This window comes from Neltuma alba, unplaced genomic scaffold (genome assembly GCF_004799145.2).
Source record: "Neltuma alba isolate B1F8T4 unplaced genomic scaffold, ASM479914v2 tig00010413_pilon, whole genome shotgun sequence".
Classification (NCBI taxonomy): Eukaryota; Viridiplantae; Streptophyta; class Magnoliopsida; order Fabales; family Fabaceae; genus Neltuma; species Neltuma alba.
Window position 1 is genome coordinate 140922 of NW_021635315.1, and position 26350 is coordinate 167271.

General features: G+C 33.3%; 2 protein-coding genes and 1 non-coding gene across 6 annotated transcripts; 2 read left to right on the forward strand and 1 right to left on the reverse strand.

Moving 5' to 3' along the window:
- Positions 1–2811: 2811 nt before the first annotated feature.
- Positions 2812–17382, forward strand: LOC114756468 (CBL-interacting serine/threonine-protein kinase 24). 4 transcript variants are annotated; one of them, XM_028945414.1, is made up of 17 exons: positions 2812–2824; positions 3949–3955; positions 5424–5601; positions 5920–6150; positions 7050–7112; positions 7223–7294; positions 7494–7601; positions 7702–7776; positions 7979–8032; positions 8651–8776; positions 9402–9491; positions 12747–12869; positions 13397–13516; positions 13609–13725; positions 15769–15825; positions 15941–16015; positions 16839–17382. In XM_028945414.1, exons 4-17 carry the CDS (start codon positions 5986–5988, stop codon positions 16932–16934), a joined length of 1341 nt encoding a protein of 446 aa, XP_028801247.1. In that variant the 5' UTR covers positions 2812–2824; positions 3949–3955; positions 5424–5601; positions 5920–5985; the 3' UTR covers positions 16935–17382. The 4 variants fall into 4 exon arrangements, with proteins under 4 accessions (XP_028801247.1, XP_028801246.1, XP_028801248.1 ...); XM_028945413.1 differs by lacking the exons at positions 2812–2824; positions 3949–3955 and having other exon boundaries at positions 5280–5601; XM_028945415.1 differs by lacking the exons at positions 2812–2824; positions 3949–3955; positions 9402–9491 and having other exon boundaries at positions 5280–5601.
- A 2421-nt stretch (positions 17383–19803) lies between these two features.
- On the forward strand, positions 19804–19964 carry LOC114756479 (U1 spliceosomal RNA). Its single transcript, XR_003741459.1, has one exon. It is a non-coding gene; the product is annotated as a U1 spliceosomal RNA (small nuclear RNA).
- Positions 19965–21408: 1444 nt separating this feature from the next.
- LOC114756478 (uncharacterized) lies at positions 21409–26141 on the reverse strand. The gene is made up of 3 exons (XM_028945431.1): positions 26004–26141; positions 22463–22638; positions 21409–21621 (listed from the first exon to the last, which is right to left on the reverse strand). Exons 1-3 carry the CDS (start codon positions 26025–26027, stop codon positions 21519–21521), a joined length of 303 nt encoding a protein of 100 aa, XP_028801264.1. The 5' UTR covers positions 26028–26141; the 3' UTR covers positions 21409–21518.
- Positions 26142–26350: the final 209 nt, after the last annotated feature.

The window sequence follows — 26350 nt, forward strand, 5'->3', positions numbered from 1 at the left end:
ATTTATAATATTTTTTTGTAAATATTATTAAAAAAATACATTTGAATTTTTTTTAGATATTTAAATAATTCTTATGTCAAAAAAGGATATTTTAGTCAAATGAAACAGGTGGCGCTAATATTAAGACAACTTGTCATTAACATGTAACATATAGTTTAATTTCAAGAAAATTTTATCTACGTTTTTATTTTCACTTTCATAGGGGAGCACAGAAATGTGCAGATCACCTCACCAAGTTTGCCATTTGGTTCATGATTTTAGAAGTAGTTCTATGGCACCTCCATCCCTGCAGTAGTTAAGCTTTGCTTGCCTTGTAATTCCAAATAATAATAATAATAATAATAATAATAATAGTAATAGTAATAGTAATAGTAAAAGAGAGGTTTCTGTAATCTAGATAAAGTAGAGGGATATTGGTATATTATTTTACTCAAATTTAAATTGATGAAAGGCTACTGGATTCAAGTTATTAATAAGTCACATAGAATATATATATATATATTTTAAATTTCCCGGCATATCTGCAGTGGGAGAGATAGTAAAGAAAATATGCATGTACATAAAGTGTATATCTTACACTAAATGGCCTTAGTTTATTCCGGTCAAAAAAAAAAAAAAGGCCTTAGTTTGTTATTGTTAGTGTCACTTTTTTATTTTGAGAACCAAAAAAGAAATAGCGATAGAATTGAAAGTTATGAGTGAGATTTACATATACCCTCGTCATACAGTCATCCCCTTTTGCCCTTTCGAAGCGCAATCATTGAACCAAAAGTAAAATAAATTTTCTGAGTTAAATTTTAGGGAAAATTGCAAAAAAAGACCTTAGAATTGCAAAAACGCAGATAGGGACCCTTGACAACTTCACTTTGGGTTTTGACAACTTCAGGGCATATTATTCTTGTCAAAACCCAAAGTGAAGTTGTCAAGGGTCCCTATCTGCGTTTTTACAATTCCAAGGTCTTTTTTTGCAATTTCCCCTAAATTTTATATCGCTGGTGCATTTAAAAATAAGAAAAAATAGCAAATAAAGACTGCTAATATGTGAAATTATGATTTAGGACCCTCAAGTTGGAAAATAACAAATAAAGACTTTGTCCCATATTTCAAATATAAAATCTTAGTGAAATGTCTGAAATACTCCTCAACCAAGTTATTATTTGATCTGCTGAAATTGTCATTTATTAAAATAAACTTGTCATTTTCTATAGTCAACTTGTCACTTAATTGAAGGGCATTTCAGACATTTCATTAAGATTTCATATTTGTAATATGAAACCGGATCTTTATTTGTTATTTTCTAAATTGGAGTTTCAAATCCCAATTTCACATGTTGAGAAGTCTTTATTTGTTGTCATCTTTTCTAAAAAATAACAGTATCCTACGAGAAAATACCAACATATATTAACTTATAGTATTTAATACTCATAAACAAAAAGACTTATATTAGAAAAGTCACTCTATTTTTCACTTTTCTCCCAAATTTCGGATGAAATACTTTGCTTTTCATTTACAGAAGTCGTAAACTAACGTTACTGCGACTTTTGTGTGCAGTAACTGTTGATTTAAATATAAAACTTATTAAAAATGCAATTTAAATCATTGGTGTGCGCAATTTAAATCATTGGTGTGCACAATTTAAATGAAATAGCTATTTGAAACTCACAAACTCGTCTGGGAACTTTCAGCCAATTCTAAAAATATTAACCACAGCTAAACATCTAAAAGTGTAAAACCGTATGATCCAACAACTTTGGTTTTAAAAAAAATGGGGGTGTTTGGCTTTTAAATTGCATGTTTAACAAGTTTGCAAAAAAGTTGCATTTTGAACAACATTGGTTTCTCTTTATCAATGAAAGTCACTTTACTAACTTCTAACCGTATCATTCATAGTCATGCATAAATAGATTTAATTATAAAGGCTAGCGGAAGACATTTCAATATGAATTGATTGCTTCTTCTTTTTCCTTGATGTTGATTGGAGTGTATTTGTCTATTGGACTACTATCTTTGATCCTAAATATGAGAGTTAATTTATAGTGTAAATTACACTATAAACCATCAAGAGTTAGTCCAGTTGGTAAGGAGTCGGCTCATAACCCACAAAGTCATGAGTTTGAATCATGCTGCTGATGTGAGGACCTTGTTGGTAGATAATCTGTAAATACCTCTGTAAGCACTTTCTGAGCCTAGAGGCATGCCCTGGCCCTGGTGAGCTCTCGGGACTCAACTTAATTAAACTTTTTTTTACCAAAAAAAAAACTCTTATATTTGGTAATATTTGATTATTTTTGTTTCTTCTTCCTCCACAGCTATCCATCTTCTTCCTCCCTTATTCTAGTGTTGTGTTTTGAGTTCCCGTAGATTTGATTTTCTTGTTGAACTATTTCAGTGGATGATGTATAGTTAATTTGCCAACTCGAATAGTCTAGTTTGAGTTACAGATTTGAATATCTAATCAAGTAGGTCAGAATTTCAAAAACTAGGTACTTGTTTGAAACTGTTTAATATAAATATTTCGAAACACATTCACATACGTCGGAATAAAATTTTTCTTACATACTTAGCTCATGATTAAAAAGTTACTTTTGAACAATATTACCACTACTTGGTGGTCAATTAGGTTAGAATTGAGTATATCTAACTTTCTCTAACTTGGCCTATCTAGAGATCTAGGTTTTCTGGTGAAACTTTTAAGTTAAAGTTTTGAAAATCAGATTGATCATTGAATTAATTGAGACAATTATTCAAATGTTAGTTGTTTAAACTAGGATGAACCCGTGATTAAACCAGTCATAATTAAAATAATATAACTTGATTAAAATGAGTAAAAAATATTTGTAGAGAGAGATAAAAATATTTATATATAACTCTGAAAAGAGTGACTTTTTTTATTTCACTTGCGAATGAAATATTCATATATAAAGACACACATAACTCAACAAAATAGTTACTGAAGTACAAGTTTGGTTGAGTAGCGGACTGTTATCTTTTTTGAACTCAAAATAATATTACGTTCAGTCCTGATTATAAGAGTTAATTGACTAATTTGAGGAGATTAACGAAGTAAGTTAAATTAGTTATTTGTAATAAATATGTGTTGTCTTTTCTAAAATATCCTTACTAATGAAGTAGATTAAAGTCTTATATTTAGAACCAAAATAAAAGTTAAACGAGTTCTTATATTAAAAACCGGAATTAGTATTGTTTTAGGTTCAATAAAAAAAGAAAAAAGAAGGATTTAACTTGTCCAAAACTTCAACTAGATTTGTCAAAAGGCCAGTTCTGTTGACAAGCAACCTAACTGGTCAAAATTTTTTAATTTTGAAAATTTTAAGTAATGCTCCTGTGATACTACCTCTTATCATAAATATAAGATTTAACTTTACATCACAAAATTAGATCTTATATTTAGAATAGGAAGTAGTATATCTTATCCATATTTATATATTATAAGCATTTGAAAAGAGAAAATTAATCAGCATATGTGCAAGAAATATGTATATGTTATAAAATAATTATACGCATTATATAAATATTAAATCTCATAATTTTTTTTTTTACTTTTAAATCATGACATATTGATGATCAATTCACAACTAACTTGAGAACCAATTTATATGGGCATTATATATGTTTATTGCTCTTAACCATCTTCCTTAATCCATGTGATTTAGTCAAACAATTACTTAAACTTATCCCATAAATTTAGTTCAGTAAAATGATAATATATAAAATATTACTTGTAGGTCGCAAAAAGAAAACTATTACTACTTGCAATGTTATACTTTTTGACTAGCAACTTGTAATATTATACTACTTTAGTATTATTTACAGAGTAAATAGAGAAGATATTTTTTGGCCCTCTTTATAAGGTAAGGAGAGAAATTTTTTATGTGAATATACAATTTTAACTTTTGTTTATTATTATGTTGACTTTGTTTGTATGAGGTATAGTGTATATTAAGTAGGGATAAAATTAAAAAGTTATTAAATTTTAAATGAGTTAATAAAGTTTAAGGTTTTTTTTAGTCTGTATAAAACATATTGGAAATAATTTATAAATAGATCAGAGGAGTATTTAACTTATAAATTAGAAATACATTTAATTAATCTTGGCCGTTCGATTATGGCAGGACTGAAATTTGAACCCATGACATCCGGATCGAATGGTTAATCAAAATTTTAAAACCTTGCTTTCTGTGAACAATCTGGTAACATTTTGTTTTTTAAATTCCCTAAGCTTTCAGAGTTGCTATCACTAGCTCCACTTCTGAAGAAACATTCACTTTGAAGTAAAATCTGGACTACAAAGTAAAATCTATATGATAGGAGGTACTCCCTCTGTCATTTTTATTAAAAAAAAACAATTTCTTTCGAATATAATTTTTTAAAAATTTAAATTTTTTTGTAAGTTTAAAATTTTAAACTAACCTTCTTACTTTTATTCTATTGATTGTGCGTGATTTATTTTCTTTATGTATTTTTTATTTTTTATTAAATTTAACTATAACTCCCATTTTTAATATAAAAGTTAAATGACTAATTTGAGTAAATTAAAAATATTAGTTAAATTAATTATGTGTAATAAATAGGTGTTATTTTATTTAAAATATTCTTACTAGTCATGTATATTAGTTAGAACTATTATTTGATAAAATATTCTTCCGGTCCTTAATATAAGGCCCATTTAACTAATTTGATTAGATTAAGGAAGTTAGATAAGTTAGTTAATTATAAAAAAATATGACATGTTTTTTTTTAAAACACTATAATCATCTTTCTTAATATCTCCTCTCCCTCTTCTAGTTGATTACAGTTGAGAGAGTATCCATAAGGATAATTTAGAAAAAGTTGATAAATATGAGAAATGGATTTTATATTTAGAACCAAAATTAACTTAACAATTAGGTCCTATATTAAGAACTGGAGGAGTATTTAATATGTACAACTAGTATAAAGACCACTTTGAAGGGAAAAAAAAAGGATAAGGACTACCTTAAAGAAAACAGATAAATACGAGAGATAAAATAGATTGTGATTTTATATTTAAAATCAAATTGAATATCAAATTAGTTGTTTACGTATATTTTGAGGATATTAGGAGGTGGTAATATTTTAGGAGGTGGTAATATTTTTAAGTTTTAACCGTTTGATTTTCACGGTGGGTTTTTTTGGATGCTACGGAAACAATTTTCACGGTAGTTTTTATTTGGTGGGAGGAAAGAAGACAACTGTAATCCGCACGATGTTCTTGCTTCGACAAGGAGACTGTAAAATCTTCTACGTCTCGAGCGGCTTATTTGGGACGTACAGACAAGCAGCCACAGGCACAAAACAAAAACTTTTCCTTTTCTTCGTCTCTCTTGCCGATCACCGTCTCGTCGGACGAGTCTACTCAGTTTACTCAATTCCTCTCGCCGGAGCTCCGGAAAACTTGGTGCTTCGTTTTTCTTGTTGTCTCCCATTACTAACGGCTTTGATCGTTTCTAGAATATTCTCTTTTGCTTCCTTCCCGCCTTCTTTTGTCTTCATATTCCCTTCGCTTTCCAATCTTACCTCGACTCACCGTCCGTTTGTTAGTTCGGAGTTTGACAACGCGAGGTATCGGTCAACTCTTGTCTCAAGGTTACTTAATTCTTGTTGTCTTCTTTCCTTTGGTCGCTCGGCCATTCGTTTGATCGGTGGCTAGGGTATTGGGTTTTTAGATTCCGAGGAAGTGGTTACTGGACTGTTAATATAATTCTTGATCGACTGCTTAACCGGAAGATAATGCTGTTCATATGATCTTCATTGCGCGGAAATGGCTCCTCTTCATTCTCTGTGTTCAGCAGGAATTAAACAGAATTCATTTTCGGTTTATGGGTTGTAGAGTTCAGTTTATATGCGTGGGGTATTTAACGACCCAATTGATGCTTTCAGGTCATCTTTGAATTGGAATTTTGACGATAAGTCTGGTTTTACCCGATAAATGAGCTCTGGAAGACCATGAAGAAGGTGAGGAGAAAGGTTGGCAAGTATGAAGTGGGTCGTACCATCGGTGAAGGTACCTTTGCCAAAGTTAAATTTGCAAGAAACACAGAGACAGGGGAGAGTGTGGCTATTAAAGTAATGTCTAAGAGCACCATTCTCGAGCACAGAATGGTTGAACAGGTGTCGTTTTCGTTTTCTTCTTCTTCTATTCTGACAGAATTTCATGTTTCAGCTTCCAGGCATATCATGGATAAGTGTAGTGTTTTGAAAATGTAGTTCTATTCGCAAAAGAGCATTGAAAACCTCTAATGCGCATTTTGTCATCTAATATTCTTTTCCCATTTTATGAATCGTACGTTTGTGAACAGAACGCTTGAAATATTCGTTGAATAGACGTGTTCAGCCTTCGCATAAGCATGGTCTGTGCTGTTGTTTATGCATGTTTATGATACTGTAATAGATAGCTAAGACATATGCATGTGGTCAAATCTTTCATAAACTTGCTGAATCAGGTTCATAACATTATTTTGGTCACCATGGTGAGAAATGGAGAAACGAATTGATAGTTTGTTTTAGAACCATTATAAGGTGGATTGGTTAAGCTAAGTGATAGCGGGTAGAATGCCCATCAGGTTTAATGCGAGGCCACATCTATACCAGAAACATTTCTCACATTAAAGAAGGAGAAAACGAAAAAGCTATGGAGGTTCATTTTCATTTCTGCCAGTTGCTTATCTTACAAAATCTTGATTCTTTAAGTATGGAAGTACGCTTACAATTCCATGTTGCATTACATATGGGGAACTCTAATGACATGTAACTAAAGTTGCTTTTATATGCATTGTCATTCTAATCTCCCTTTCTGGCATATGACTGTTGTGCAATAACTATGTCTACATCACTCCAGTCAGCTCAAAAAAGAAAATTCTTTCCCCATGATAATGTTGCTCGTAGCATCAGCAATCAAAAGCTTGACGTATATGCTTAACAACACATGTAACACAGAATACTGATGCATGGCAGTGTTGAATTTTAGACTACCCTTCATATTAACTATTATAACTTGAATGCTATTACAGATTAAAAGAGAAATATCCATTATGAAAATTGTCAGGCATCCCAACATAGTCAGGTTGCATGAGGTATGTGTTGGCACATCGTGATGTATACATCAGCTATTCCCGTTTCCCCATTTTAATTTTTTGGATGAAATTAATTTTATTCATTTACAAACATTGTTTTTGAATTTCAGGTTTTAGCTAGCCAGACTAAGATATACATAATTCTTGAGTTTGTCATGGGAGGAGAACTATATGACAAAATTGTAAGACTACTTTTTTCCCTCACTTATGCCATAGACTATGCTAGGTTGATTCTTCTTTGTTTATACTTAAGTTTGACCATTTTATGCTAGTAACACTAAAGTGATGACTTTCTGCTTATGATGAGAATAGATATATCCATGGTTCATGCAGACGTAAATATACATCTTTCATGTTTCTTTACCTTTTCTGGATGTTTAGGTTCAGCAGGTGAAACTTTCAGAAAATGAATCTAGGCGCTACTTTCAGCAACTCATAGATGCTGTTGCTCATTGTCACAGTAAGGGTGTGTACCATAGAGATTTAAAGGTAAAAGAGAATATATGGTATTAATTTTCTTGTCCATTTAGTTCTTGTTTAATATACCATGTTATAATCCTGATTAATTCTGTAATCTATCCTGTTACAGCCTGAAAATCTGCTTCTTGATGCCTTTGGAAATCTGAAGGTTTCTGATTTTGGACTAAGTGCCTTGACTAAGCAGGTAAGAACATGCCAGTTGATGTAAAGAAGTCAAATAAAATGTCTATATTTTACTCGACTTTAATTTATGAGAAAAGTTCTCTTTCTTGCATCAAGAAAGCTTGCCCTTTCTTGGTATCCTGTTATCTATCCTGGATTTTAATTCTGTAATCTATACTGTACTCTCTAATATTGCCCTTACTCCCTTTTGTGCTCTCTTGCAGGGTGCTGGCCTCCTCCACACTACATGTGGAACCCCAAATTATGTTGCCCCAGAGGTAAAACTGATCAGACAGTTCTGAATCTTAATATATCAGTAGTTGCTGCATTGATATTTTCCCTGTTTAGTGGTTGAACCAATTGCTGTGTTTGATTAATGAATGTCATTGTCAACTTCAGTTTTCAAAAGCTGACAACATTTATGATGTGAGAATTCATGTTATTTTATTGAATCGCTGGTTATGATACAGATCAAGATATGATGGGAAAACCCTGATATATTCTTTGTAGAACCTTTATCCAAATATAAGATTCATGATGGGTGTTGGAAAAGCTAGTAGGGAAGGATTGAATTTGAAGGCAAAGCTTCTGAGGAAGTTGAGCATGTTTCTTCATCTTGGTTTTCTGCTGTGTGAAATTGGTCCTCATTTCATTATTTAGACATTCAATGTTTCAAGTGGTAATTCATGTGCTTCTGCTGTGATGGCATTTATATATTTATGAGCAGCACAATAGCTGGTCAAATTGGTAGCACTTTTGTCAGTGCGACAAGTTATGTTTGTTTTTTAGGAAGTTATTGCCCATGACCTTGCATAAGTTTGATTTTTTGTCAATAAGAACCATAATCATATAAGCTGTCTTGTGTGACAGTGGCTTACCAAAATGTCATCCTGTAGGTTCTTAGCAATCTAGGTTATGATGGTGCAGCGGCTGATGTTTGGTCATGTGGAGTCATCCTATTCGTCCTTATGGCTGGATATCTTCCTTTTGAGGAGCCAAATCTACCGGCTCTGTTCAAAAGGGTAATTTACTCTTCCTAATTCTCTTACAGAAGCGGAGAGATAAGAGGGCCAGAAAGAAGATAGAGTATGGGATTGGAAGAGTACTCTACATTGCAATTAATTTGTCAATTCTAGGCATCAAAGGATGAATAATTAAATTTACTATTATGTGGTTCATTATTTTTCCTTTCTACTGGATCCTATTAAAATATTATAGTAATGCTCAGAAAATCAATCTATAAAAATAAGAAATGAAATAAAAGGTTACCTAATAATTTAAGACGTAAGTAAAAGAAAATTTGAATGGTAAAAAAAAGAAGAAAAAAAAGGCCAATTTAAAGTTCATATAGTAATGGAAAAATTGCCAAAAATGATGAAGCAAACTTCAAAAATGGTAATCTTCCTGACCATGGCGGTTGTTACTTGTCATTTATATAGCACCATAGGTTAAGATGCATGGTTCTTAAGTTCAGGCTTGTCTTCTGATGATAGGGATTACCTTGTTGTCATGTTTAGAGACCGTGAGAATCCTTTTTTGTGTAGGCCTAACGATATTTGTAGTAAAAAGTATTTACTGCTGCAGATTCGTAATTCATTACCTACTGTTCTTTTTTTTCTTTTTTCTTTTTGCCCTTTAACTGTGCAGATTAATGCTGCCGAATTTACTTGTCCATTCTGGTTTTCCGCTGGGGCAAAGACATTATTACATAAAATTTTGGATCCAAATCCTAAAACGGTAAGTACATCAACTCACTTTTTGTTGGACGGGTGTATGAATAATAAACACTCAAAATGCATGCATTGCAGTATTTTGGAAGTCCTGGTGATTGAGAGTGGAAATATTATTATTATTTGTTTTTTGTTCTTTGCTTTTTCTATGATCCATTTCCACATGAGATTTGGTTAAGTTTTATGTTGGCTAATAAGGGCCTAACGTAGACTTGGGGTTGGCCATGAAACATAAGTGGAGTTGACTTAGAAAAGGCTAATGAGTTTTGTACCAAGAGAAGTGCTAATGGAAAGCCCTTGCAAACAAAGGTGTACATGTTGTGTATATTAGATGTATACAGAAAATGTATAAGGGGACCACAACTAGTGTAACAACGTTTGGAAGTGTGGCAAAAGACCTCCCTATAAAGATTGGTTTACATAGAAATCTTTAGCCCTTACTTGTCTTGATTTCAGGCGTTCTAATTCAGTACACTCAAGTAGAGATGGATGCAATACTTGATTCAATCTTAAGCATTGTGGAAAAGTTTGCCTGTAAAAAAATGTTAAAATGTATGGTTGGCCCCTCAAAGATAATTTTCAGTTGGGCCCCCACCAATAAGTGCTAGATTCTTCCTTATATTTACGAGGAAATCCTCAAATGCATGCTTTTTATGTGTGATATAGTCTTTGTTGCTAAATCAAGAGAAGAGATTAACTCTAAACTTGAAATATAGAGACGGAGCTTGGAATTAAAGGGCCTTTGCTTGTGTTGGAGTAAGAATACATGCATTGCAAGTTCAATAAGAGGCAAGTTAGAAGTGATTTTTTTTATTTGGGTTAAAACTAGGGATCAAATTATACCGCAAGTGCTAAAATTCAGGCATATGGGGTTGATAATACAAGATGACAGTGAAATTGGTAGAAGTGTTACACGTAGAAGTACAAGTTGGGTGGTTAAAATGAAGAAAGGCATTGGAGTTATTTGTGATTAAAAAAAAAAAAAAAGTACCTAATAAGCTTAAAGAAAGTTTTATTGAATTACTATGAGACTAGTAATTCTATATGATAGTGAATGTTAGGCATCAAAGGGACAAGTTGTCCCGGACAACAAGAACAAAAATAATTAGGATAGTAGAAATGGGGATGTAGAGATAGACGGGTGGCCTACAAGAAAACATAAGATTCTTAATGACCATATACAAGGAAGAACTGGCGTGGCATCTTATTGAGGAGAAGATAGTAGAAAATTGTTTGATGTGGTTCAAACATACACAATGAAGGCTAATTGAGGTGCATGTGAGGGGGATGGAACATACGGTCTTGAGTTGTGGAAAGAGTAGAGAATGGCCAAGAAGAATATCTAAAAGATTTGATTGTTGTTAAAAGAATCCTCAAGGAAGTTATCGAATGGGACCTTTTGATATGTCTTAAAGAGTTGGTTGTTAAAGCAAAATGGCATTGTGTGATCAATGTAAAAATGGGAATTTGGGGGGGCCGGGCTTATTTGGGCTGGCTGGCATAAGCCTGGTTAGGCCAAATGGTTCTAATGCACAAGGCTTAACCATAGATGACTGGGCTAATGAGCCGGTCCGTTAGCCCTTTTTCCTTTTGATTTTTTTCTTTTACGAAAACAAGAATATGAATTTTGGCATGGATAAACTTAAAAATTGTTCAGCTCATAATAAATCTTCGACTCTATAAAAATCAAAACAGTACAATATAATCTTCATAGTTCACACAAATGTTGCAATTCAAGTTCAGGGCACAAATATGGATAAGCTCATAAACAATGTGATGTATTATTAGTTAGTAATAAAAGAATAGTTAGTTAGTAAGGGTGGTTTGTTATAGTTGGAGTTAGTTAATATGGCCGTTGTATAATTATGTTAGGGGTTATATAAGAGAGGTTACCTGTAATTGCAGAACAGTTTTGAAAGTAATTGATAGTACTATTCAGAATTCTCTCTTGCTTTTCTCTCTTCTCCTTCCTAACTTCTCCTTCTACCTCTCTCTCTCTCTCTCTCTATTTTCTGTCAAACCACAGAACAAATTGACATGAAAATAAACATACAAGCATCAACTTGGAAGAAGTTAGACCTCTTCATTCATATTCAGTTATATCTCCTCAATTATCTTCATTGTAAAAGAAATTTAAACAATAGAGGGGCCAGCTTGAATAATCCCGAATTACTTAAAATGATCATTTTCATCAAGCCGGGCCCTATAATTTACTGGGCCTATTTAGGTTGCCCCGTCAAGTCCAGCTTGAATTCCTTACTCTACATGTAGCCAATCTCATCCAATGCAATATGACTTGTTGCTCTTTCTACCAATTGGTACTCCCTTTGGTCCTATTTATAAAGTGTCCTCTAGAAGACACCCTTGGTCCATAATATAATGTGTATCTCAATATTTTGTAATGGCTTTCCATTTTTACCCCTCAACACTTTTAATTATTGATCTCATGAAGGTTTTAATAAGGGTAAAAATGAAAATTTTGGTTGCTTTTTGACAAATTTAATACAAAAACAAATTTTCTTAGTATGTGTGAAAAAGTTTGGAATGCCTTATATATATATATATATATATATATATATATATATATAGAGGACCGGCGGGAGTATAGGTTATGTATTGTGCTGCTGCAAACAAGTGATTAATCAAATGCTTTCTGTTTGTATCTATGATTAGTTGAGTTAGATGCTAGTTTTCTGGATAATAGTGATCATGTATCCTGATAGGATGCCTTCAGTAGTGTGCGTATGTGTAGGACCGTAGGTGATGCTGTTAGTAGAAACCCAAGGGTCAACTGTTAAGCTGCTAGGGTAAGGCCAACCGATAATACAGTTAAGCTGTTAGGGCAAGGCCGGCCAATGATTTTATTTAAATATTTCTGTTGGTTGTTGCTGCCTGAATGATTGCACTGCTCTTTTTTTGGATGGGGGATAGAAGTGTCGCAAAAAGTCAAATAAAACTCTCCTGTTGAGCAAAGGATGTTGGTACTGATCCACTTAAAAGTACTTTGCCCATTCTGGTTGTATAGTCATAAAAATATGAGTTTTTGCATAGAGTGGAATAACTACTTTGCCCTTCATAATGAAGTTTTCCCCCCTGCTTATATCTATTGATTCTTGGTCTAATCAAAATTAACTGGAAATGTAATTTCCAATGATACTTTTCAATTCCTCCCACTTAGCTAATCCTGACAGGTGTTGCATGCTTAGCAATTGAATCTTTCTTTATTTCTTTTTTCCTGAGCTGTTTTTGGTATGAATTGCAGCGCATCCGAATTGAAGAAATAAGAAAAGATCCGTGGTTCATTAAAAGTTATGTTCCCGTTAAAATTGGGAACGATGAGGAAGTGAATTTGGATGATGTTCAGGCTGTTTTTGATAACATTGAGGTTTGCTATTTCTCTTTGAATGATGATTTGGATAAATAAGTAGTTATAATGCATTTCTACTATATAACTATTTTATGATGAATGTACCGCATCTACATGAAGAAATCTACTAGAAGATGCCGAAAGATGGCTACATATATGTAGTATGTCAGTTGTCCTAAGTTGGATATGATACTGAAAATGTGCATTTGAATTACTAATTTGATGTTACATGAACAACAGTGTTAGTTAAGTCTAAGGAAATGGTTTCTCTTTTTCAACACAAAGGTGGAAAACCTAACCCAAAAGATAAAAAGAAATAAGATGGAAAATAAGTGTGTTTGAATTACTGAATCAATGAATAAATATGCTCGTCAAGTTGAGGAAAAAATGTATTACGGTAGATTTAGGACATATGTATAGATGGGTGCTTTTTGAAGTTTCAACTGTAATAACGAGCAACAAAAATGCTGAGAGTGATATAATCAGTTTTAGATTTTATATACATGGTCTTATCTTGGCCTTTTCTGTTCATTCATTTTTGACAGGACAAGTATGTGGCTGAACGGTCAGAAAATACTGAGGTCGGTCCTTTGACAATGAATGCATTTGAGATGATAACTTTATCACAAGGATTGAATCTATCAGCCCTATTTGATAGGCGTCAGGTTAAGCACTGTATTATTAGTTTCCATATTCTGTGTTTTCCAAGGTTTTTCGTTGCATTAATGCAAAAGATATTCTTTTGCTGTCTTAACAGGACTACATAAAGAGGCAAACTCGTTTTGTATCTCGTAAGCCTGCGAAAGTTATAATTGCATCTGTTGAAGCTGTTGCAGAATCAATGGGCCTTAAGGTCCACTGTCGCAGTTACAAGGTACCTCTCTGCATGTCTGTGTTTGTGTTAGATGTAGTTGGATGATGCAATTACATCAGGAGATTAAAGCTAATGGGAAGCTGTATTGAAAGAAAGAAAACTCATTGAGGTTACCAGTTTACTCAGCAAGACACGCTGTGTGCCTATTCATAATTTAGGTTAAATACAAAGGATAGTACATGTAGTGCAAGCCCAAGATCACTAATATTTAACACAATTTAAGCCAGCCATCATATCAACTACGTTAACTACTTCTCCTCAAGCTGAAAATTGTTCAAATTCAATTTGTTACCAACAAAACTGAATCAAAAATCAAATATAAGCAGACTTAACTTTGGAACCTTAAACCTTAGACAAAATACTGCAACTCATGATTGCCCGTACGTTATTGCTGGGGGTTCCAATCTTATGGTTCACAAGAAAGTTTTCCAGTAATTGAAAATAGGTCCAAAGTGGAAATTTGGACAGAACTTGATATTTAGGCTATACCAGAGGAAAGGGAAACACCCCCCGGGGGGGTGGTTGTGGGGGTGGAGGGTTAGGGCAGAGCTCCTTGGAGAGATAATTGGACTTTTGACCATGAATTTAGAAACAACGGAAGCTTTACTGTTGAGTTTCTAAGATCATGTGGAGAAACAGGTAAACCCCAATGGCAGTGATTGACTGACTTGGCCAGAAAATTTATTTATATTTTAAGTTGTAAATTAGGTCAAGTACCGAGCTTTGTTTTTAAACAACACACACACACACACACAGGGTAGTTCATGCAGCACAATCCCAAACTCACTAATCCTTCACATACTTGATTTAACCCAGCCATCACACTTGTCTCGCTAATACTGCAATTCCACCACCAGTTCCATTAAAAATCCCATAGTACCATCTTTATAACTTGTGCCTTTTTCTCTGCATTCATATTACTTATGGGTGGAGAGAAAAATAGATATAATCTCTCGTCTTTAGGTAGAATTCCGGAATTCCGGAATAGAAACGAGTAATTCTAAATGATAGCTATTGACTCATGAATGGGTGGAGATTTAACAGATTATGAAAGAAATTTTAGGGACCAATGACCATCTAGCTGATTCAGGGCACAGAATGAAAAGGTGGATGAAGACAAAGAGGGAAGACAGAACTCGTTCAGGAAGAGAGGTTTTGAGACATTCAGCCAATATATTAAAAAATTAGTTCCCAGATATTTAATACCATGTGCCCATATGCATGATCCCGAAATATAAGGAAGCAGAAAATAAATAAAAGGTAAAAATACAAATAAAAAGCTGTTTAGATAAAAGAAAAGTAATTTGCAATATGATTTTTAATCCTAATTTAAATAAAATACTCTTATGGTCCTTAATATAAGACCCATTTAACTAATTTGATTAGATTAAGGAAGTTAGGTAAGTTAATTAATTATAAGAAATGTGACACGTTTTTCTTAAAATACCATAATTATCTTTCTTAATACCCTCTTTTCCTTTTCTACTTGATTATGGTTGAGAGAGTATTCATAGGGGTAATTTAGATAAAATTGATAAATATGAGAAATGGGTTTATATTTAGGACTAAAACCAACTCAACAATTGGGTCTTATATTAAGGACCGGAGGAGTATTACTTAGTATATCTATAATTCATAATTTGGACCTCAATGGAAAGGCAGAAAAATTGTTTTGGTAAGCAATACTACTCTCAGACTTCCTAATACAAGACCTGATCCCAAAAAGATAAAAAGAAAATCATGTATCGGTTCAGATAAATCCATTAGATGTAAAATAAAAGATAAATAAATTGAAATTTCATGACCTTATTGATACGACCAGGAAAAAATTTTATATACTAAATTCCTAATTGAATTAAATCCTAAGGAGTGTGAATAATATCTTTCCTAATCTCTCTAGGTACAGTTACTGGACCCTAGGCCCACTACCTAGCATGCTAATGCATAATTTATGAATAATAGCTTTCCTAATCTCTTCTTATTCTTCATGGTCGCTTTGTTGAATGATTTTCTGTAGATTCCCTAATAATATTTTTCTCGCAGATGAGACTTGAAGGCACATCTGCAAGGAACGCTGGACAATTTGCAGTGGTTTTGGAGGTAACCTGATTTCTACATTTGATGGTCTTGCAGTCTTATCATCTTCTGTTTGAAGATTTGATTTCTATAGTAGTCAGCAGTCATATTGTAAATCACCTCTGCTTTTGTGAGAAAGGTCTATGAAGTTGCACCCTCACTTTTCATGGTAGACGTTCGAAAGGCTGCTGGGGATACTCTTGAATATCACAAGGTTAGTTTCTACATCTTATATTTTCAGTTTTGATAGCTCAAAAGTTTTGCCACCTCTGCCTCAAGACTCAGTGTATTGAAACTTTCCCAAACGGAAATGGATCTTGCACTCACCATGTTTTTGTTATCAATCTTCTATAATAGTGACTGTGTAGCTTGGCTTAATAGCTTAAATCTTTGGGATGAATTAGACTTTCGTCGTTGTAGCAAATCTTCAATGACCAAGTTATCAGAAATTCAATATTTGTGTTACGGGTCTCTTAAGTTTAATGGACGATATAATGGTCCTATGGTTGTCCAAACTTCAAGCATAAATGGTTTTCTTGTTCGGGGCATATTATTGATAGTAGTAAAAATCAAACCAATCATTGGGGGTGTTCACTCACGACTTGAAATTTTGGGCTAGGGTGCTCGAGTCTTGACACCTGGAAAGCCATGAATTAGGAATGTGTCTAGATCTATTGAGCCCAACCCTACATTTCCATGCCTGAGCTAATTCAGCAAGATTGCTGGACATGATAGATGATTTTTTATTTGATGTTGGAAAACCCACATTCCTGCTACGCTATAACCGGCAAACAATGTTATGTACGGATTAGATTATCTCATCAAAAAGCTTAAGCATTGTCTTCAACATTCAGAATTCCATATGTGCGTATGTCTCCACTATTATCTATATAAATTCATGTGGCACACTCAAGAACTACCGAGCAGGGCGCCAATTCCTCGACCTAGGGTCTAGCCTAAGGCTCACATCCATATTTATTTATATGTAAATAATGTGCTTGTATATGTGACAGTAACATTTGTTTGTATTACTGCAGTTTTACAAGCACCTTTGTGAAAAACTATCAGACATTATTTGGAAACCAGCAGAGTCCATGCCAAATTCCGGTTTGCTTAGACAAGTGACTTGCTAATCCAGCTTGGTGAATGATTAAATCGTACATGCAAGGGCATTAAAAGCTGCATAATCAATATGGGCGTGTTTTCCAGCCATCACAATGCAATGTAAATTGTGCGTATGAAGTCGGATTGCGTGGATTTCCCCCATTGTCAAAGTTGCAGCTTTGCTTATAGATGGCCCAGCATGGGAGTATGCCTCCAGGTAGCTTGTATGTAATATTAAGAGCTCGTATTGTTGTAGTAACGACAATAATCTCTTTTGGTATGAGTTTGAAAATAATCTCTGCTGTTGAAATCCAAACTTTTGTCGACTAGTTGTATCCTCTTGGAAACTAATAACATAAGCTTCCAGGTTTAGCTAGTGGTCTGTTTTCGAGAGTGAGTTAGTCGACATAATTCAAAGCACATGGTGACTAATTTGTGGTACTCGATCTCTATAGTTTGGGTCTAAGAGTTCGATAATTTTAACGTGTCTTATTTCGAATATATTTCATGTTTTATAAGATGTAAATGTATAAAATCATCAGTAGCATGATTGAAATATAATATTGAAAAGATATATTAACGTATAAATTTATTCTGAAAGTTTTCACTCATTCTCATAAGTTTTGATGTCAATGTTTATTGCCAACATTTTTAACAATGACTAGCAACATTTATTTTGTTACTTATGGGACGATCTTGAACTGAAAAATAAAAAACTTTTGAGACAACATTGCTAGTAAAGGAATATTTTAGGACCTAATTTACACCTTAGTTTTAAAAACATTTGTTGGTATGCCAAAATGCTTAGATGTATGTAATTTATTAGTTCATTATTTTTATTAGAGGGCAAAATGTATTGATTTCAAATATTTTTTTTTATAAGATTAAAGAAGTTTTACTTTGGTATATTTTGGAATGAATCAGGGTAGATGCGACAGTGAAATTTCTAAGGGACTGGATATGGAACGGAATAAATAAAGGGAGGGGGGGAAAAAAAACTCAAGTACTTACTCTTATATGTTTAAGGTAATTTATTCAATAGAATTGGTAGATATTTCCGCATTATTTATTATGTTATTAATATTATTAACTTACTTTTAATTTAAAATCTACATATTCTATTTTGATTAGACAATAATTACCCCAAGTCATTTCCAGCAATAAAACTCCCAAGACTACTATATATACACGGAATGCAATATGTAACAGGGGTGAAGATTAAAAAAACAAAAAAAAGAAAAAGAAAATCCCCCTCCACCACTTTCCCATCCTTGAGAATTTCTTTTCGGATAAAAATTGTATACTTCATTGATAAAATAAAAACAAAGATAAAATTAGTTAATTAACTCATTCACACGAGGATTAGCTTCCCCATCCATAGAGTAGACAAACACTTGCCATTCTCTACTTACAACATCCTAACCTCTTCAATAATATAATTATATGAATGTTTGCCATCAAAATCTCTAGCAATCAAAACTCTAGCTTCTTGGATATCTCCCCATGAAGCTGCTTGTGGCGGCCTACTCTGGATTGTGACACACTTTCCTTACGGTTGTAGAGGTTGTGGTGATTTACGAAGGCCTTTACTTAATTTGGAATCATGTTTGCTGCAAAATTGCTGTTTTTAACAACTTTACATAAGCTTTACATATTATCAATGGTGATCTAATACAGAATCATCCTCTCAAATAGTTGGATTAGACAAATACTCAACCTTTTACTATCTAATTGGATTGTTACACTTGATCTCATTCTAAAAGAAACCAACCATTATGCCCAATTCGTTAGCTCACCAGAGTCATCAAATAGATATTAAAGCCGTCATCATAGATTTTCCCCTATATAGTTCATCACCATCCTCTTGGAAGATTTTAATCATAGGCTTTCAATAGCTAATTAATTTTTGCACGTTTTATGCGGCCTTTTATTTAAAAAAAAAAAAAAACAATCCTATAGCTTCAACAAAGCCACATTATAGCTCCACCTTACTAAAGCCTCTTTTCCGGAAAATTTTAAGACCCCTCTATCTATGATACCACACACTTGAGCTCTTAAATCTCAAAAGTCTTGTTTGATATGAAACATTAAAAATGAGAAGTAAGGATTAGGATTAGAATTGAGAAAAATCATTGAAAAAGTACTTAGTATGAGAAATTGCTTATTACTTGGATTAGACAAACTCATATAAGTGAGATTGGATAATACCATGGGTTTGCCTAATCCTCAAGTAATATGCAATCCCTCATATTAAACATTTTTTTGATATGTTTTTTTGTATAATTTCAATCTTAATTTTTATCTCTCATTTTTAGTGTTTCTTACCAAACAGGACCTAGTGCTTATCTTGTCGCTCTGGCCTAGAGAGCAAGTATCTAACAGAGCCATGTCCATATAAAGCTTCGAATTGAAGACAATAAGGAGAGCATTCGAAACCTCAATCTGCTCTTCTGAATTGAAAGCTTGTTTAAATCTAGTTACCCAGATTTCGCTCCACAAGTAGTCAAAAACAATTGACCACGGTACCTTCTTTGTAAATATATTTGGCCTGGCCTTGAGATGTTGTTTTTAAATACAAAACCTGAACTTCTTTTCAGTTCAAAATAACCTACTAGCCTTGTGGTTAGAAGTAATAGGGATTGAGAGGAGGATCAAGTGCTACCCAGCATGACTTTTCCAATCTAAAACAGAGAGCTGTATTCCCAGGTCTTCTCTTCTCTATGAGCCTTGAAGGTGAAAAGCAGGTCCCAAACAGTAGAAGCAAGCAATTGAGGACCAGAGAAAATTAGAAAAGCCCAATTCATGCTCTTCTTGATCCATTAAGTCCCACATCGAGCAAGTAAAATGAAGAAACGGGAAGCCAGGCTATAAAAGGAAAGGGGAGGCGCTAATTCCAACATACTTACCTGGGTGGGGTCACTGGGTGATCAATAAGGCCCATGGCCTAGGTTGATGACGTCCATTGCACTTTGGAGGGGTGTCCACCTAAGGTCTCCTAATTTGGGAGAGCCTGCATCATAATTTGTGGCAGTGGGGGCTTGCGTTCGCGCAGCCCCTATCTAATTTTCAGTCTCAACATTTATGTTGGTATTTCTTTCATCTTTTTTGATAAAAAAAATATATTTGATCAAATCATGAGAATCAATTAGTTAATTAAAATTTGTTAAAAACAATAAATTTGTAAGTTTTTTCTTGAAAAAATTATTTTTATTGATGGGGGAAGAGATTAGAAGAGAGAAAACTAAATATATCGAGTATTAAAAAAAGTAATTAGTAGAAACAAAATAGGAAACTAGCCAAAAAAATTTGAAATATCTTTTAAATATTTTTTATAAATAGAAACAAGGTAGATATAGTAGTTATTTCATATAAAAAGTGATAGAGGGAGCATTATTAATTAATTTAAGTAATTTGCTGGCCATGATTGCTATGCAGGAAGCCATTGCTTTAAACAACTAGCACTGTCACCTGTTAAAACTAATATGTTTAAGAAATTTTAGTATGTCATAAATTATACTGTGATTGGTTGTTGGAAAATTTGTTAGGTAGTTTGATTCTTATATGCAATCATGCTACATAGTAGACTGGTAATAAAGATGCAATTTTTGTGTTTTGGTCAATCTTGGACATTCGGTAGTAAGAAAGAGTGTCTTTTAAATGAGCTATAAACAGCCTATTAAACCGAACTTGGGACTAGTCTTGAAGAAACTAGTTTTGAAAGTTGGCTGCTTTTTAGTTGCTTGTTTGGAATGGCTTATAGGTAGTTTTTTAAATGTGATTTTATCTCGACTTACGTGAATTTGTTTAAAAATACTTTTTGAACGGAGCTTCAAACAAGCTCTAGATCGGTGTTACAACTGGTCTAAACAATGTGTTTTTAGATGAAGTTAAAGTTCAATCAAGAAAGACTTGCTCTTGAGAATGGAGATGATGTGCCAACAAACTCAGTGCTCAACCTATCATGAACCACTCATTGTTTTCTATTTCACACAACTATGCTTTGAGAAGTCCGGGAAGAGTTACTATCAAATTAGATGGTGTTTTCAAGGGTAAAAATTTATGTGTAAGTGCAGCAAACAATGTGATTTGAAAATTAATTAGTGTATGATAGTGCAAAGAAGGATCTAAACCACAAATTTTCAAATTGGTTGAACCAAGATATGTTAATACTACTTTCTGTCCTTAATATAAGAGCTAGTTGACTAATTTCAGTAAATTAAGAAAGTTTGTTAAGTTAGTTATTTATACTAAATAATTGTTGTTTTACCTAAAATACTACTGCTAATCAAGTGTATTGGCTTTAATATTTGATGAAACATTTAACATGTGTAACTACTACAAGAACTACCTTAAAAAAATAAATAAATATGATAAACAAAATTGATTGCGGTCTTATATTTAAAAATAAATTGAAAGTCAAACTCTAGCTTTTATATTAAGACCAACAGTAATATAAGTTAACATGTGTGCACAATAATGAAAAACAAAAAAAACCAGAACAGCTTTTTAAAGCACACTCAAAAGGGCAAGTTATAGCTGATGAAATATTTTTAGATGTTGATGTTTTACACAAAGAAGTGGCTTAAAGTTAAACAAACTAAAGGAGATGACCACTATGGTTTGTTCTGCATAGGAGACGGTGGCTTCTCAAGTTCACATTCCTCACAAAACCACGTAACAGCATCATGAATAATTACAGGCCCATCTAAACAATACCTGAAAAGAGAGAATTTAGAAATCAGAAGCCAAGTTGTTTAAAATCGCTAAATTGTAGCTACACAATGTCAAATCCCGACACTTTTTTACATTATTAAATAACTGGGAGAAAGTGTAGTCAAAAACAAAAATGTTCTATTGCAGTTCATCATTTTCAGCTTTGACAACATCAACAGGTAGTGTTCACATTTCTATTTCACTTGAATGGAAATTCGATTAAATTTCATATGCGCTTCCGAGCTTGCAGAAAGATAGGCTATTAAAAGCATCGATTTGAAACTCAAAAAAGAAATTGGCACATTGACATCCTTATCACACTCACCCAAAGGGAGCAAATATATTACTTTTTATGCCAAAATATATTACTTGACAAGTAATAAAATATGCATAATTATCTTCTTTGATTTTATGCTCTATCGCTCACGTATGCATGTCCATATGATATCATATTAAAATCCTAATAACATTGAAGCACTTTATCAATCACGGATATACTTCTAGATAGAAAAACAACCAGTATCATCACATATCATAGATATTTTAAATGTTATGTTCTTAAAAATATCTAGTAAATTATAACTGGTGAAACTATATCTCTAAGATAGAATTTATATCTTGCCATTCTACTTTCTTTTGGTCGTTCACCCGTTCTTTTGTGTCATCCATGTGCAAGCTATATGCGATGTGCATTTAAAAAATTAAAAATGATTATTGTTGCCTTGAAACATGCGTAGGCATGCATGTGAAACATACATTGCAATTTTAGAGCCTAATATGTTTGAAAGATTGCAAGCTAAAAAGTAGAAATGTGGGAGTTTTGTAGGAAGGAAAATGCAAGTACCTATGCAGTGCGTAGACGTGACACTTGTTGCAGAAAACTAACCATTCGGGCCAGCCTTGATTGCCACATGTGAGACAAGTCGATATGGGCACTCTATTCATCATTGCTTCTGCTCTTACACAACCATTCCCTCTTTCTGAGCTCATCTCTCTAGTTGGTTTCATTGAACAGAAGTACTAAACAAAGAACCAAAGTATGTGGGAACAACTACCCAATAGAAAAATGAAAGGAATCTGAAAAAAATGAATTTTGCTTTTGCCAGCTTAAAAATACCCTGGATTTGCACTATGAAGAACTAGAAAAAAGAACCTTGCATTTCCCCTAATATTTAGCTCTCTACCACTTGTTTTGCTTTGCCTCTGTTGTTGTTAAGGAAGCACTAGTACATCCTCTGCAAAAAGTAGCGTTGGATCCCTAAAAAATAAGGGTGCATTATGGACATCTATTGGGCGGGACAGGGTTGCATGAAATAGGCCTAGCAGGCATCAAATGAGGATTCTGGCTATATAATTATGACCAGTGGCTGGGAGCAGTGTGAGAGAGAGTATGATTTCAATTAGGGGTGGTGTAAGTAAGAATGGCTAAGAGGGATGGTAAGAAATTTTTCAAGTCAAGAGAACCTAGCACCAGTAGAAATAAAGAAAGGTTGACCTCAACTCCATGAAGAGCATAAAGAGGAGGTGAAAAAAAATTCGTGAGAGTTTATTAATGCCAAGTTTGAAGTGATGATGGGCACAAGTGACTTCCAAATTCCCTAGTTATCCAAACCATCACAAGTAATAATCGCTTCTTTTTTAGGCTCATTTAATTCTCTTTAGTTTCTTTAAGTTATTTCTTTCAATATTTTAGGATTCACCTACGGTGAAAAGTGAAAACAGCAATAATAATCAAACTCTATAGCTACAATACCTTGATCCTAACCCTGATTATACCCAAAACAAAGGAATGCATTGTGTTCTCTACTTAATTAGATGCCCCCACTACCTGCCCCATTGCTGATGGTTGAGCACACCTGTGCTCAACAATCCACTATAAGAAAGTTTCAAGAACCAAATGGAGAAAGTCCGGAATGGTTAGAGAGGTCCAAAGAGTAGGCCAAACCATAGGAAATTTCATTCTCTGGGCAAAAGAATCTTATCGAAAAGCCAATAGTAGTCAAGGCAATGACAAAAAAAGTCGATACCTCAACAGGCTTCAAAAACAACTTATCTTATGTTCTTTTAATTGTAATAACCTTTCTACTGGCTAGTGCTTTTATATTTGATAAATGCCCAATCCTAAGCTTAAAGCCCTTGATCAAGATGTTTGTTAGATATTGTGTTTTGATTATAATAAAAATAACTTTGGTTATAGCTTATCTGATTGATGATTTATCTCAAGTTATATTTCGATTACATATGAAAATCCTATATTTGGATATATTAAAACTTGGATTATTTGAATCAGGAAGCAAGACGTTGTGTCTTAGACTTTTTGTATTGCTTTTCCAATACTCCTAAGGGATGCTCGAATATAGACGTACTGACTTCTAGTTGTATTTAATTTCTTGCTCTCAAATTCCTAAGAACTTATTATAATCTTTATTTGAATCATGGAATCTCTTGTGTTTACCAAGACTTATCTCCAATCGTATCTGAGTCAGGAAGACATGTTTTGACTAGTCTCTTGATATTCTTTATTTGAGTTAAGTTTAAAAATATCGGAATATTATATCTTATTTCTAGGTTTGTCCAAGGTCAAACCCAATTGTGTATTTAGTCTTATTCGACCTCACCAATTGGATCTCGTATTTGAAGTTTTAAGTTTCATTGTCTATCCCTTGGACTTATTTACAATCATATTCGGATATGAACCTTATCAAGTCATATTCTTTTAGTATCCGAATTGGAGGATTTGAGTCTGATCTAAAATATCACTACAATATTATTTGAATACTATCCATTTCTATTCAAGTTGTTCCTAAACTCGATTATCTATGAAGAATGTTACCTTTCAACGTTGGTTATAATTAATAATCACTATGGGAAGTAACTTACCATGTCTTTCATAGAAACAACATGGAAATCGCAGAATCGGCATACACCTCTCTCTCAAAATTATTGTTAGAAGTTCATTTTAACCAACGTGAAAGGCCTTTTATGTAGTAATGAGTGACCAATGGCCTAAATAGAACACTCAGCCCAAGAGTTTTGTGGGCAAAAATTTGGAGTATATAAGGATGATTTTGGGGATTCATCTTATGATGTAAGACATAATTAAAAGAACATAAGATAAGTTGTTTTTGAAACCTGTTGAAACCTGTTGAGGTAACATAATTTGGAGTGTATAAGGATGATTTGGGGATTCAGCCCAAGTAATATTGGACTATGAATTTATATGTTTATATGCCTATTTTACTACTAAATAATATATGATTTCATAATTATCTCACTTGACACCACACGGTACATTATAATCTTTTGATTCTTAATGTAAAACATAATTAATTAATTTGATATTGAAAATGTTAGTTAGATAAGTTAATATGATATATTGTTTCTAAAACATCCTATGTATCTTTCTTAATTCATTTTCTCCCTCTTCTACTTGATTATTGTTTAGATAATATAAGTAGAAGTGATTTGAAAAAAAATCGATAAATATATAAAATAGGTCTTATATATAAGACCAACATCAACTCTTCAGTTAGGTCAAACCGAAGGAGTAGTTTGTAAGATAGTTAAGAATTGGGTTGCTAAGATATTTGTTTCACTTGGTTATTTTCATTTTTTGAGGTGATAACTCCAAAGGCAGGATGGTTTGAAAAACTTTTCTAGGATAAAAATATGACCTAGCTAGTTTTTTCTCCAATTTGTTCCGAATAAACCAATCATTTATCAAATTTGGACAAGCAAATTTGGGCTTTGGGTAGTGCATTTACTATTTTACCCCTTCTTCACTATTAATTTGTAGGCATCATCATTTCTAAACATTATTCGGACAGCATCATTTGTAGCTACTCTGAAAATTTCTAGCTCCATATTATCTTCTCTAACCATCATTAAATTTCTAAACATTGTTGCGGCTTAGGAGTGCATCAAACAATGGCTTATATAAATTTTCCAGCTTCCATAAAGATTATACTCATCAGCCATCACGTCAACATACCCATATATTTATGTCCACATTTATTTCTTTTATTTTAAACATTTAAAACCCTGTAACCCCTATTAAAGAGCAAACTTTGAGCTTCAACAATTTCAATTCCATAGTAATTATTCTCCCATACTTAATGCCCCTAAAATCATGCTATATATTTCATAATGTATGAACACTCCTCTCTCGCTCTCTAATTTTTGAAACAGCACTCCCCTTACTGTGCAATTATTTTTTTTCCAGCTTTGAAAATCATCATTATTACTCCCCAGTAGTGGAATCCAGCATGCAAACCAGGAAACACATTACACCACCCACTATCCATTATATTATATTATCCTACATTGATTTTCAAAGATGCCATAGGAGGAGAAAAGAAGGACGGGAGGAGATTCAGGATACTCACCTTACTCTGGGGATCGGCTTGCATGTGAGCTTTGGCCTTTCATCTTGCTTCCTCTCCTTTCGACCTCCTCTCTCTCTCTCTCTCACTATGTTTCTGTTTTTGCAGGTGTGTGAGATGAGGGGAAGGTGGCGGCTGATGGAAGTTGAAAGAGTGAAGAAGAGCGGTTATGTACTTGTGCATATATAATATAGGTCCATAAGCCAAGCTTATCTCACGAGCCTTCTCTTTAAACATTTTGTATTTTTGATAAGGTTCTCTTTAAACATTTTATTGGGTAAAAATCCACTAATCTTATCCCAATCTTCTCAGCGCTGGAAGCAGTGTGATGGACTTTAATTTGTTGGTCT